The 15,791-nt window shown below is 37.1% G+C and overlaps 1 protein-coding gene across 1 annotated transcript in view; it reads left to right on the top strand.

Moving 5' to 3' along the window:
* Positions 1 to 14,110, top strand: part of slc16a12b (solute carrier family 16 member 12b) — a 17,472-nt gene extending 3,362 nt beyond the window's left edge. Inside the window, exons 2-7 of the mRNA XM_034558100.1 lie at positions 112 to 215; positions 315 to 458; positions 3,782 to 4,063; positions 4,135 to 4,489; positions 12,015 to 12,274; positions 13,571 to 14,110. Of these exons, the coding sequence (XP_034413991.1) occupies positions 112 to 215; positions 315 to 458; positions 3,782 to 4,063; positions 4,135 to 4,489; positions 12,015 to 12,274; positions 13,571 to 13,773 (1,348 nt within the window). The 3' untranslated portion in view covers positions 13,774 to 14,110. The remainder of the gene's footprint in view (positions 1 to 111; positions 216 to 314; positions 459 to 3,781; positions 4,064 to 4,134; positions 4,490 to 12,014; positions 12,275 to 13,570) is intronic.
* Positions 14,111 to 15,791: the final 1,681 nt, after the last annotated feature.

The following is a 15,791-nucleotide window of genomic DNA, read 5'->3' as shown; positions in this document are numbered from 1 at the left end:
TTCTCCAGATGTTCCCACTGAAACCAGTTAGGACTGGTCTCCAGTCTCTCACACACCTGTGAACCCGCTGACCCTCACTGACAGCTTGGTGATGTCACTTCCTGTCTGCAGGTGCATCTCAATCTTCTTCGTGGAGTTTCAGACTCACTTCGGAGCCGACTACGCGACGACGTCGTGGATCCACAGCCTGGTGGACTGCACCACCATGCTGTGTGGTGGGTACTGGGAACACTGGTGGGGCCACCGGTCCACCTCCAGACCGCTGACTGTGTGTGTGTGTGTGTGTGTGTGTGTGTGTGTGTGTGTGTGTGTAGCTCCTATCGGCAGCCTGGTGGGGAACCGCTGGTCTTGCCGGGTGGCGGTGATGCTCGGGGGACTCTTGTCCTCCTTTGGACTCCTGCTGAGCTCCTTCAGCACCAGTCTGGAGCTGCTGTACCTCACCATGGGGGTCCTGACAGGTCCTCCACAGCCTCCTCCCTCACGAATAAACGTCTCATAATTAAATCCTCATAATGAAACGTCTCATAATTAAATCCTCATAATTAAATCCTCATAATTAAATCCTCATAATTAAATCCTCATAGTTAAATCCTCATAATTAAATCCTCATAATTAAATCCTCATAGTTAAATCCTCATAATTAAATCCTCATAATTAAACGTCTCATAATTAAATCCTCATAATTAAACGTCTCATAGTTAAATCCTCATAATTAAATCCTCATAATTAAACGTCTCATAATTAAATCCTCATAATTAAACGTCTCATAATTAAATCCTCATAATTAAACGTCTCATAGTTAAATCCTCATAATTAAATCCTCATAGTTAAATCCTCATAATTAAATCCTCATAATGAAACGTCTCATAATTAAATCCTCATAGTTAAATCCTCATAGTTAAATCCTCATAATTAAATCCTCATAATTAAATCCTCATAGTTAAATCCTCATAGTTAAATCCTCATAATTAAATCCTCATAATTAAATCCTCATAGTTAGATCCTCATAATGAAATCCTCATAATTAAATCCTCATAGTTAAATCCTCATAGTTAAATCCTCATAATTAAATCCTCATAGTTAAATCCTCATAATTAAATCCTCATAATTAAATCCTCATAGTTAAATCCTCATAATTAAATCCTCATAGTTAAATCCTCATAATTAAATCCTCATAATTAAATCCTCATAATTAAATCCTCATAGTTAAATCCTCATAGTTAAATCCTCATAATTAAATCCTCATAATTAAACGTCTCATAATTAAATCCTCATAATTAAACGTCTCATAGTTAAATCCTCATAATTAAATCCTCATAGTTAAATCCTCATAATTAAATCCTCATAATTAAATCCTCATAGTTAAATCCTCATAGTTAAATCCTCATAATTAAATCCTCATAATTAAATCCTCATAGTTAAATCCTCATAATGAAATCCTCATAATTAAATCCTCATAGTTAAATCCTCATAGTTAAATCCTCATAATTAAATCCTCATAGTTAAATCCTCATAATTAAATCCTCATAATTAAATCCTCATAGTTAAATCCTCATAATTAAATCCTCATAGTTAAATCCTCATAATTAAATCCTCATAATTAAATCCTCATAATTAAATCCTCATAGTTAAATCCTCATAGTTAAATCCTCATAATTAAATCCTCATAATTAAACGTCTCATAATTAAATCCTCATAATTAAACGTCTCATAGTTAAATCCTCATAATTAAATCCTCATAATTAAATCCTCATAATTAAATCCTCATAGTTAAATCCTCATAATGAAATCCTCATAGTTAAATCCTCATAATTAAATCCTCATAGTTAAATCCTCATAGTTAAATCCTCATAATTAAATCCTCATAATTAAATCCTCATAATTAAACGTCTCATAATTAAATCCTCATAATTAAACGTCTCATAGTTAAATCCTCATAATTAAATCCTCATAATTAAATCCTCATAGTTAAATCCTCATAATTAAATCCTCATAGTTACATCCTCATAATTAAATCCTCATAGTTAAATCCTCATAATTAAATCCTCATAGTTAAATCCTCATAATGAAACGTCTCATAGTTAAATCCTCATAATTAAATCCTCATAATTAAATCCTCATAGTTAAATCCTCATAATTAAATCCTCATAATTAAATCCTCATAATTAAATCCTCATAGTTAAATCCTCATAGTTAAACGTCTCATAGTTAAATCCTCATAATTAAATCCTCATAGTTAAATCCTCATAATTAAACTTCTCATAGTTAAATCCTCATAATTAAATCCTCATAGTTAAATCCTCATAGTTAAATCCTCATAATTAAATCCTCATAATTAAATCCTCATAGTTAAATCCACATAGTTAAATCCTCATAGTTAAATCCTCATAGTTAAATCCTCATAGTTAAACGTCTCATAGTTAAATCCTCATAATTAAATCCTCATAGTTAAATCCACATAGTTAAATCCTCATAGTTAAATCCTCATAGTTAAATCCTCATAGTTAAACGTCTCATAGTTAAATCCTCATAATTAAATCCTCATAATTAAATCCTCATAATTAAATCCTCATAGTTAAATCCTCATAGTTAAATCCTCATAGTTAAATCCTCATAGTTAAATCCTCATAGTTAAATCCTCATAGTTAAATCCTCATAATGAAACGTCTCATAGTTAAATCCTCATAATGAAACGTCTCATAGTTAAATCCTCATAGTTAAATCCTCATAATTAAATCCTCATAATTAAATCCTCATAATTAAATCCTCATAATTAAACGTCTCATAATTAAATCCTCATAATTAAATCCTCATAATTAAATCCTCATAGTTAAATCCTCATAATTAAATCCTCATAGTTACATCCTCATAATTAAATCCTCATAATTAAATCCTCATAGTTAAATCCTCATAATTAAATCCTCATAGTTAAATCCTCATAATGAAACGTCTCATAGTTAAATCCTCATAATTAAATCCTCATAATTAAATCCTCATAATTAAATCCTCAAAGTTAAATCCTCATAATTAAATCCTCATAATTAAATCCTCATAGTTAAATCCTCATAGTTAAACGTCTCATAGTTAAATCCTCATAATTAAATCCTCATAGTTAAATCCTCATAGTTAAATCCTCATAATTAAACTTCTCATAGTTAAATCCTCATAATTAAATCCTCATAGTTAAATCCTCATAGTTAAATCCTCATAATTAAATCCTCATAGTTAAATCCTCATAATTAAATCCTCATAGTTAAATCCTCATAGTTAAATCCTCATAATGAAACGTCTCATAGTTAAATCCTCATAATTAAATCCTCATAATGAAACGTCTCATAGTTAAATCCTCATAATGAAACGTCTCATAGTTAAATCCTCATAGTTAAATCCTCATAGTTAAATCCTCATAATTAAATCCTCATAGTTAAATCCTCATAATTAAATCCTCATAATGAAACGTCTCATAGTTAAATCCTCATAATTAAATCCTCATAATGAAACGTCTCATAGTTAAATCCTCATAATGAAACGTCTCATAGTTAAATCCTCATAATTAAATCCTCATAATGAAACGTCTCATAGTTAAATCCTCATAATGAAACGTCTCATAGTTAAATCCCCATAGTTAAATCCTCATAATTAAATCCTCATAATTAAATCCTCATAATTAAATCCTCATAATTAAATCCTCATAGTTAAATCCTCATAATTAAATCCTCATAATGAAATCCTCATAGTTAAATCCTCATAATGAACTGCCCCCCCTCATGATACCCCCCAGGTCTGGGCTTCTCCCTCTGCTACACCCCGTCCATCGCCATGGTGGGCTGTTACTTCCGGCGCCGCCGGGCTCTGGCGTACGGCGTCGCCATGTCCGGCAGCGGCATCGGGACGCTGGTCCTGGCGCCGGTGGTGCAGCTGCTCATCGAGTCGTACTCGTGGAGGGGCGCGCTGCTCGTCCTCAGCGCCTTCGTCGCCAACCTGTGCGTCTGCGGGGCGCTGCTCCGACCAATCGGGCGGCGGGACAGTGAGGAGGAGGAGTCAGTGGAGGAGGAGAAACCTGGTGAGGACCCGCCCCGGACAGGTGTCTCCCCGAGTCCCTTTGCGTCGCTAACCTCTCGTCTCCCGGTTCAGGTCTCGTCTCGACCCGGGACGCCGAGCTCGCCGTCAAACTCCCCAAAGACTGGGACGGCCGCCTCGAGCCGGTGCCGGTGCCGGTGCCGGGAAGCCCCGCCCCTCAGGCCCAGAGGGGGCGGTGCTTCAGCTCCTGCTTCCTGTCCGGTCAGGAGAGGAAGCTGCTGCCGGACTTCCTGGTCCTGGCCGTGTCCTTCCTGTTCCTGGCCAGCGGCTGCAGCCTCCCGTTCGTCTACCTGGTTCCGTACGCGCTGAGCGTCGGGGTCCGCCCCCAGCAGGCCGCCTTCCTCATGTCCATCCTGGGGGTCCTGGACATCGTGGGGAACATCACCTTCGGCTGGCTGACGGACCGGAGGTACGACCCGGACCCGGACCCGGACCCAGACCCAGACCCAGAACCAGACCCAGACCCAGACCCAGACCCAGACCCAGACCCAGACCATCCTGGGGGTCCTGGACATCGTGGGGAACATCACCTTCGGCTGGCTGACGGACCGGAGGTACGACCCGGACCCGGACCCGGACCCAGACCCAGACCCAGACCCGGACCCAGACCCAGACCCAGACCCAGACCCAGACCCAGACCATCCTGGGGGTCCTGGACATCGTGGGGAACATCACCTTCGGCTGGCTGACGGACCGGAGGTACGACCCGGACCCGGACCCGGACCCAGACCCAGACCCAGACCCAGACCCAGACCCAGACCCAGACCCAGACCCAGACCATCCTGGGGGTCCTGGACATCGTGGGGAACATCACCTTCGGCTGGCTGACGGACCGGAGGTACGACCCGGACCCGGACCCGGACCCAGACCCAGACCCGGACCCGGACCCGGACCCGGACCCGGACCCGGACCCGGACCCAGACCCGGACCCGGACCCAGACCCAGACCCAGACCCAGACCCAGACCCAGACCCAGACCATCCTGGGGGTCCTGGACATCGTGGGGAACATCACCTTCGGCTGGCTGACGGACCGGAGGTACGACCCGGACCCGGACCCGGACCTGGACCCAGACCCAGACCCGGACCCGGACCCAGACCCAGACCCAGACCCAGACCCAGACCCAGACCCAGACCCAGACCCAGACCCAGACCCAGACCATCCTGGGGGTCCTGGACATCGTGGGGAACATCACCTTCGGCTGGCTGACGGACCGGAGGTACGACCCGGACCCGGACCCGGACCCAGACCCAGACCCAGACCCAGACCCAGACCCAGACCCAGACCATCCTGGGGGTCCTGGACATCGTGGGGAACATCACCTTCGGCTGGCTGACGGACCGGAGGTACGACCCGGACCCGGACCCGGACCCAGACCCAGACCCAGACCCAGACCCAGACCCAGACCATCCTGGGGGTCCTGGACATCGTGGGGAACATCACCTTCGGCTGGCTGACGGACCGGAGGTACGACCCGGACCCGGACCCGGACCCAGACCCAGACCCAGACCCGGACCCGGACCCAGACCCAGACCTGGACCCGACCCCGGACCCAGACCCAGACCCAGACCCAGACCCAGACCATCCTGGGGGTCCTGGACATCGTGGGGAACATCACCTTCGGCTGGCTGACGGACCGGAGGTACGACCCGGACCCGGACCCAGACCCAGACCCGGACCCAGACCCAGACCCAGACCCAGACCCAGACCATCCTGGGGGTCCTGGACATCGTGGGGAACATCACCTTCGGCTGGCTGACGGACCGGAGGTACGACCCAGACCCAGACCCAGACCCAGACCCAGACCCAGACCATCCTGGGGGTCCTGGACATCGTGGGGAACATCACCTTCGGCTGGCTGACGGACCGGAGGTACGACCCGGACCCGGACCCGGACCCAGACCCAGACCCAGACCCAGACCCAGACCCAGACCCAGACCCAGACCCAGACCATCCTGGGGGTCCTGGACATCGTGGGGAACATCACCTTCGGCTGGCTGACGGACCGGAGGTACGACCCGGACCCAGACCCAGACCCGGACCCAGACCCGGACCCGGACCCGGACCCGACCCCGGACCCAGACCCAGACCCAGACCCAGACCCAGACCATCCTGGGGGTCCTGGACATCGTGGGGAACATCACCTTCGGCTGGCTGACGGACCGGAGGTACGACCCGGACCCAGACCCAGACCCAGACCCAGACCCAGACCCAGACCCAGACCCGGACCCGGACTTGGACCCGGACCCAGACCCAGACCCAGACCCGGACCCGGACTTGGACCCGGACCCAGACCCGGACCCGGACTTGGACCCGGACCCAGACCCGGACCCAGACCCAGACCCAGACCCGGACCCAGACCCAGACCCAGACCCAGACCCAGACCCAGACCCAGACCCAGACCCAGACCCGGACCCGGACTTGGACCCGGACCCAGACCCGGACTTGGACCCGGACTTGGACCCAGACCCAGACCCAGACCCAGACCCAAAACTATAATTAATTAAGAATTATTACATTTTGACGGAGCACTTCAGGAGTCTGAAGCCTGACGTCCTATAAAGTACAATAGAGTACAATAAAATACAATAGAGTATAATAAAGTACAATGAAGTATAATAAAGTACAATAGAGTGTAATACAGTACAATAGAGTATACTACAGTACAATAGAGTATAATACAGTACAATAGAGTATACTACAGTACAATAGAGTATACTACAGTACAATAGAGTGTAATACAGTACAATGAAGTATAATAAAGTACAATAGAGTGTAATACAGTACAATAGAGTATACTACAGTACAATAGAGTATACTACAGTACAATAGAGTGTAATACAGTATAATAGAGGGTAATAAAGTACAATAGAGTATAATACAGTACAATAGAGTATAATACAGTACAATAGAGTATAATACAGTATAATAGAGTGTAATATAGAGTATAATAAAGTACAATAGAGTGTAATACAGTACAATAGAGTGTAATACAGTATAATAGAGTAATATAGAGTATAATAAAGTACAATAGAGTATAATACAGTACAATACAGTATACTACAGTACAATAGAGTATAATAAAGTACAATGAAGTATAATACAGTACAATAGAGTAATACAGTATAATAGAGTATACTACAGTACAATAGAGTATAATACAGTACAATAGAGTATAATACAGTATAATAGAGTGTAATATAGAGTATAATAGAGGGTAATAAAGTACAATAGAGTATACTACAGTACAATAGAGTATAATACAGTACAATAGAGTATACTACAGTACAATAGAGTATAATACAGTACAATAGAGTGTAATATAGAGTACAATAGAGTGTAATACAGTACAATAGAGTGTAATATAGAGTATAATAGAGGGTAATAAAGTACAATAGAGTATACTACAGTACAATAGAGTATACTACAGTACAATAGAGTATAATACAGTACAATAGAGTATAATACAGTACAATAGAGTGTAATATAGAGTACAATAGAGTGTAATACAGTACAATAGAGTGTAATACAGTATAATAGAGTGTAATATAGAGTATAATAAAGTACAATAGAGTATACTACAGTACAATAGAGTATAATAAAGTACAATGAAGTATAATACAGTACAATAGAGTGTAATACAGTACAATAGAGTATACTACAGTACAATAGAGTATACTACAGTACAATAGAGTATAATAAAGTACAATAGAGTATACTACAGTACAATAGAGTGTAATATAGTACAATAGAGTATAATACAGTACAATACAGTATACTACAGTACAATAGAGTATAATAAAGTACAATGAAGTATAATACAGTACAATAGAGTGTAATACAGTACAATAGAGTATACTACAGTACAATAGAGTATACTACAGTACAATAGAGTATAATAAAGTACAATAGAGTATACTACAGTACAATAGAGTATAACACAGTACAATAGAGTATAATACAGTACAATACAGTATACTACAGTACAATAGAGTATAATAAAGTACAATGAAGTATAATACAGTACAATAGAGTGTAATACAGTATAATAGAGTGTAATAAAGTACAATAGAGTATACTACAGTACAATAGAGTATACTACAGTACAATAGAGTATAATACAGTACAATAGAGTATAATAAAGTACAATAGAGTATACTACAGTACAATAGAGTATACTACAGTACAATAGAGTATAATACAGTATAATAGAGTATAATACAGTACAATAGAGTATACTACAGTACAATAGAGTGTAATATAGTACAATAGAGTATAATACAGTATAATAGAGTGTAATACAGTACAATAGAGTATACTACAGTACAATAGAGTGTAATATAGTACAATAGAGTATAATACAGTATAATAGAGTGTAATACAGTACAATAGAGTATACTACAGTACAATAGAGTGTAATATAGTACAATAGAGTATAATACAGTACAATACAGTATACTACAGTACAATAGAGTATAATAAAGTACAATGAAGTATAATACAGTACAATAGAGTGTAATACAGTACAATAGAGTATAATACAGTATAATAGAGGGCAATAAAGTACAATAGAGTATACTACAGTACAATAGAGTATAATACAGTACAATAGAGTATAATACAGTACAATAGAGTGTAATATAGAGTACAATAGAGTGTAATACAGTACAATAGAGTGTAATACAGTATAATAGAGTGTAATATAGAGTATAATAAAGTACAATAGAGTATACTACAGTACAATAGAGTATAATAAAGTACAATGAAGTATAATACAGTACAATAGAGTGTAATACAGTACAATAGAGTATACTACAGTACAATAGAGTATACTACAGTACAATAGAGTATAATAAAGTACAATAGAGTATACTACAGTACAATAGAGTGTAATATAGTACAATAGAGTATAATACAGTACAATACAGTATACTACAGTACAATAGAGTATAATAAAGTACAATGAAGTATAATACAGTACAATAGAGTGTAATACAGTACAATAGAGTATACTACAGTACAATAGAGTATACTACAGTACAATAGAGTATACTACAGTACAATAGAGTATAATAAAGTACAATAGAGTATACTACAGTACAATAGAGTATAACACAGTACATTAGAGTATAATACAGTACAATACAGTATACTACAGTACAATAGAGTATAATAAAGTACAATGAAGTATAATACAGTACAATAGAGTATAATAAAGTACAATAGAGTATACTACAGTACAATAGAGTATACTACAGTACAATAGAGTATAATACAGTATAATAGAGTATAATACAGTACAATAGAGTATACTACAGTACAATAGAGTGTAATATAGTACAATAGAGTATAATACAGTATAATAGAGTGTAATACAGTACAATAGAGTATACTACAGTACAATAGAGTGTAATATAGTACAATAGAGTATAATACAGTACAATACAGTATACTACAGTACAATAGAGTATAATAAAGTACAATGAAGTATAAAACAGTACAATAGAGTGTAATACAGTACAATAGAGTATAATAAAGTACAATGAAGTATAATACAGTACAATAGAGTGTAATACAGTACAATAGAGTATAATACAGTACAATAGAGTATACTACAGTACAATAGAGTATAATAAAGTACAATGAAGTATAATACAGTACAATAGAGTGTACTACAGTACAATAGAGTATACTACAGTACAATAGAGTGTAATATAGTACAATAGAGTATACTACAGTACAATAGAGTATACTACAGTACAATAGAGTATAACACAGTATAATAGAGTGTAGTAAAGTACAATAGAGTATACTACAGTACAATAGAGTATACTACAGTACAATAGAGTGTAATATAGAGTATAATAAAGTACAATATAGTGTAATACAGTACAATAGAGTGTAATACAGTACAATAGAGTATAACACAGTATAATAGAATGTAATACAGTACAATAGAGTGTAATACAGTACAATAGAGTGTAACACAGTATAATAGAATGTAATACAGTACAATAGAGTATAATACAGTATAATAGAGTATAATACAGTATAATAGAGTATAACACAGTATAATAGAGTGTAATAAAGTACAATAGAGTGTAATACAGTACAATAGAGTGTAATACAGTATAATAGAGTATAACACAGTATAATAGAGTGTACTACAGTACAATAGAGTGTAATACAGTATAATAGTGTAACACAGTACAATAGAGTATACTACAGTACAATAGAGTATAACACAGTACAATAGAGTATAATACAGTACAATAGAGTATAATACAGTACAATACAGTATACTACAGTACAATAGAGTATAATAAAGTACAATGAAGTATAATACAGTACAATAGAGTGTACTACAGTACAATAGAGTGTACTACAGTACAATAGAGTGTAATACAGTATAATAGTGTAACACAGTATAATAGAGTATACTACAGTACAATAGAGTATAACACAGTACAATAGAGTATAATACAGTACAATAGAGTATAACACAGTACAATAGAGTGTACTACAGTACAATAGAGTGTAATACAGTACAATAGAGTGTACTACAGTACAATAGAGTGTAATACAGTACAATATAGTGTAATACAGTATAATAGTGTAACACAGTATAATAGAGTATACTACAGTACAATAGAGTATAACACAGTACAATAGAGTATAACACAGTACAATAGAGTGTAATACAGTACAATAGAGTATAACACAGTATAATAGAGTGTAATATAGAGTGTAATAAAGTACAATAGAGTATACTACAGTACAATAGAGTATAACACAGTACAATAGAGTGTAATATAGAGTATAATAAAGTACAATAGAGTATAATACAGTACAATAGAGTGTAATAAAGTACAATAGAGTATACTATAGTACAATTGAGTATACTACAGTACAATAGAGTATACTACAGTACAATAGAGTATACTACAGTACAATAGAGTATAACACAGTATAATGGAGTGTAATAAAGTACAATAGAGTATACTACAGTACAATAGAGTATACTACAGTACAATAGAGTATAACACAGTATAATAGAGTGTAATAAAGTACAATAGAGTATAATACAGTACAATAGAGTATAATACAGTATAATAGAGTGTAATACAGTACAATAGAGTATAATACAGTACAATAGAGTATACTACAGTACAATAGAGTATACTACAGTACAATAGAGTATAATACAGTACAATAGAGTATAGTACAGTATAATAGAGTATACTACAGTATAATAGAGTGTAATAAAGTACAATAGAGTATAATACAGTATAATAGAGTGTAATACAGTACAATAGAGTATAATACAGTATAATAGAGTATACTACAGTATAATAGAGTGTAATAAAGTACAATAGAGTATAATACAGTACAATAGAGTATAATACAGTATAATAGAGTGTAATAAAGTACAATAGAGTATAATACAGTACAATAGAGTATACTACAGTACAATAGAGTATAACACAGTATAATAGAGTGTAATAAAGTACAATAGAGTATACTACAGTACAATAGAGTATACTACAGTACAATAGAGTATAATACAGTACAATAGAGTATAATACAGTACAATAGAGTATAATACAGTACAATAGAGTATAACACAGTATAATAGAGTGTAATAAAGTACAATAGAGTGTACTACAGTACAATAGAGTATAATACAGTACAATAGAGTGTACTACAGTACAATAGAGTATACTACAGTACAATAGAGTATAACACAGTATAATAGAGTGTAATAAAGTACAATAGAGTGTACTACAGTACAATAGAGTATAATACAGTACAATAGAGTGTACTACAGTACAATAGAGTATACTACAGTACAATAGAGTATAACACAGTATAATAGAGTGTAATAAAGTACAATAGAGTGTACTACAGTACAAAAGAGTCCACTCTGTTCCCCAGGTGTCTGAAGCCATACCTCCTGACGTCCTACGTCGTTGCCGTGGCGATGGAGGGCCTCTGCTGCCTCCTCGCGCCGCTCCTCCGCTCCTTCTCGCTCCTCGTGCCCTTCGCCGTCGTCTACGGTTACTTCGACGGCGCCTACGTGGCGCTCATCCCCGTGGTGACGGCGGACGTGGTGGGAGCGCGGTACCTGTCCTCGGCGCTGGGCGTGGTCTACTTCCTGCACGCCATCCCCTACCTCATCAGCCCGCCCATCGGAGGTGAGGACACTTAAATACACTATGAACACACACTATAATGTAATAAACTATAAGATAATAAACAAGGAAGTGGGCGTGGTTTCATCTCTCACTCCCTCCCCTACTTTTCAGTTACACTGCTCATGATACAGATAAATAATAATAAATGTACTTATGATCCAGATAAATAATAAATGTAATTATGATACAGATAAATAATAATAAATGTACTTATGATCCAGATAAACAATAATAATATTAAATGTACTTATGATACAGATAAATAATAAATGTACTTATGATCCAGATAAACAATAATAATAGTAAATGTACTTATGATACAGATAAATAATAATAATAAATGTACTTATTATACAGATAATAATAATAAATGTACTTATGATCCAGATAAACAATAATAATATTAAATGTACTTATGATACAGATAAATAATAAATGTACTTATGATCCAGATAAACAATAATAATATTAAATGTACTTATGATACAGATAAATAATAAATGTACTTATGATCCAGATAAACAATAATAATAGTAAATGTACTTATGATACAGATAAATAATAATAATAAATGTACTTATTATACAGATAATAATAATAAATGTACTTATGATCCAGATAAACAATAATAATATTAAATGTACTTATGATACAGATAAATAATAAATGTACTTATGATCCAGATAAACAATAATAATATTAAATGTACTTATGATACAGATAAATAATAAATGTACTTATGATCCAGATAAACAATAATAATAGTAAATGTACTTATGATACAGATAAATAATAATAATAAATGTACTTATTATACAGATAATAATAATAAATGTGCTCATGATACAGATGGATAATAATATTAAATGTGCTTATGATACAGATGGATAATAATATTAAATGTGCTTATGATACAGATGGATAATATTAAATGTGCTCATGATACAGATAAATAATAATATTAAATGTGCTTATGATACAGATGGATAATAATATTAAATGTGCTTATGATACAGATGGATAATAATAATAAATGTGCTTATGATACAGATAAATAATAATATTAAATGTGCTCATGATACAGATGGATAATAATAATAAATGTGCTCATGATACAGATAAATAATAATATTAAATGTGCTTATGATACAGATGGATAATAATATTAAATGTGCTCATGATACAGATGGATAATAATATTAAATGTGCTCATGATACAGATGGATAATAATATTAAATGTGCTTATGATACAGATGGATAATAATATTAAATGTACTTATTGTTGTTATTGTCAGGTTGGCTGGTCGACCTCACAGGAAGTTACACGGCGACCTTCTTCCTCAGTGGCGTCTCGCTGCTGTCCAGCGCCGTCGTCATCGCCGCCATCACCGGGATCCGCCGCTGCCGCCGCCCCCCGGCACCGAGGGCTAGCTCCTCCCCCCCGACTGTCCGACCAATCGGAGGCAGTCAGTCGCTTAGTAGCGACCGATCGGATTAACGGACAGTGGAGACGAGGGCCGTGATTGGCTGGCGAGGACCGGACTCCACACTGTGATCAACGATAACGTTACACACCAGAATCAACACGTTTAGGAGCACTTTGAAGGAAGAGGAAAACGTGACACTTTAATATACAGAAATGTGTATCATTGAATAGACTGAATCAGTTCATCCATATAATGATTGATTGTTTAAGAAGTATAATAATGTGAATATTTACGTTTTGACAGGAAAAGATGTTTAAAATCATCTTTTTCTCTTTTTTTTTGTTTGATTGTTTTAAAGATAAACGAGACTCATGGTGAATATATAAAGAATAAAGAATATATAAAGTTCATGAAACACGAGATATGAAGTTCAGTCGGAGGCTTCGGGACCAAAATCCAACTTTTCATGGTATTTAATGAGCACACGGATCAAAGGAGGTGAATTCTAACGTTTGTAAACAATAAACAACAAATAAACAATCAACTTCGAGTCCAGAAACTTCTAGAAGAGGAACGTTTGTTCAGGAAGTGACGTAAGAAAATATTTACTGATCAATAATCAACTTCACTACATCGAGCTGTCATGTGACCGGCAACATCAGAACAGCTGGTTAAGAACTTATCTTTAAATGTGCACTTCTTTAGCTTAGCATATCTTTAGATGGGCTACTTAGTTTAGCATATCTTTAGATGGGCTACTTAGTTTAGCATATCTTTAGATGGGCTACTTAGCTTAGCATATCTTTAGATGTGCACTTCTTTAGCTTAGCATATCTTTAGATGGGCTACTTAGTTTAGCATATCTTTAGATGTGCACTTCTTTAGCTTAGCATATCTTTAGATGAGCACTTATTTAGCGCAGCACACCTTCAGCTTAGTATATTTTTAGCTCAGCACCCCTTTAGCTTAACACCCCTTTAGCTTAGCATATATTTAGCTTAGCACTTCTTTAGCTTAGCACCCCTTTAGCTTAGCATATATTTAGCTTAGCACTTCTTTAGCTTAACACCCCTTTAGCTTAGCATATATTTAGCTTAGCACTTCTTTAGCTTAGCACCCCTTTAGCTTAGCATATCTTGCCAGTGTTCTCTGGGTTTGGTGTGGACTGATCTTGAGATTAGAGACATTATAGAATACATTATGCAGTAATATGTTTCTTCGGCTAGGAGCACCAACAATATGTCACTCAAAAGGTGTTTCCATGGAAACAAGGGTTTTGCTTTTTTTATTAGATTACATTAATAGTAAAATTAATTAATTATTTCACTGGATTAACTGGATTATTCTGATGGTGCGTTTAGTTTTGTATTCTCAAAAGATTTGTCCACAAAAAACACAATATTGTCATTTAGGTTTTGTTGTTAATGTCGATTAATTAAATAAACTTTCTGATTGTTTCCTGTTTTAAGTTATTCTTTATTTAAAAACATTCTCACACTGCAGATGATTAAAATATTAATGATATTATGTTATATTATTCATTGACTAACCTCAGTTTGAATGTAACGTGTGAACATGTTACATATAAATATAATATCTTTAAATATAACAATGATTGTTTTCTTTGACAGTAAACAAACAGAAGGTTTTGATTTATTGTGAAAACAAATATTTATAACCAGTGAGACAGATTTCATTATTTTAACACCGCCTGCAGACCAGCGTAGTGTTGTCACGTGACCTCATCACGTGACCTCATCACGTGATGAGGTCATTTCCTGTTTCTTAATGATCAGGTGATCACTCTCCTTTGCTCCTCCCGCCATCTGAAACAAAACAACACACACACGTTAGTACAGTCGGTATCAACAGTCGGTATCAACAGTCGGTATCAACAGTCGGTCGGTAACAACGGTCGGTCTGTAACAACGGTCGGTCGGTATCAACAGTCGGTCTGTAACAGCAGTCGGTCTGTATCAGCGGTCAGTCTGTAACAACAGTCGGTAACAACGGTCGGTCTGTAACAACGGTCGGTCTGTAACAACAGTCGGTCTGTAACAACAGTCGGTAACAACGGTCGGTCTGTAAC

Source organism: Cyclopterus lumpus, chromosome 19, assembly GCF_009769545.1.
Source record: "Cyclopterus lumpus isolate fCycLum1 chromosome 19, fCycLum1.pri, whole genome shotgun sequence".
NCBI lineage: Eukaryota > Metazoa > Chordata > Actinopteri > Perciformes > Cyclopteridae > Cyclopterus > Cyclopterus lumpus.
This window is presented reverse-complemented; position numbering and strand designations above follow the sequence as displayed.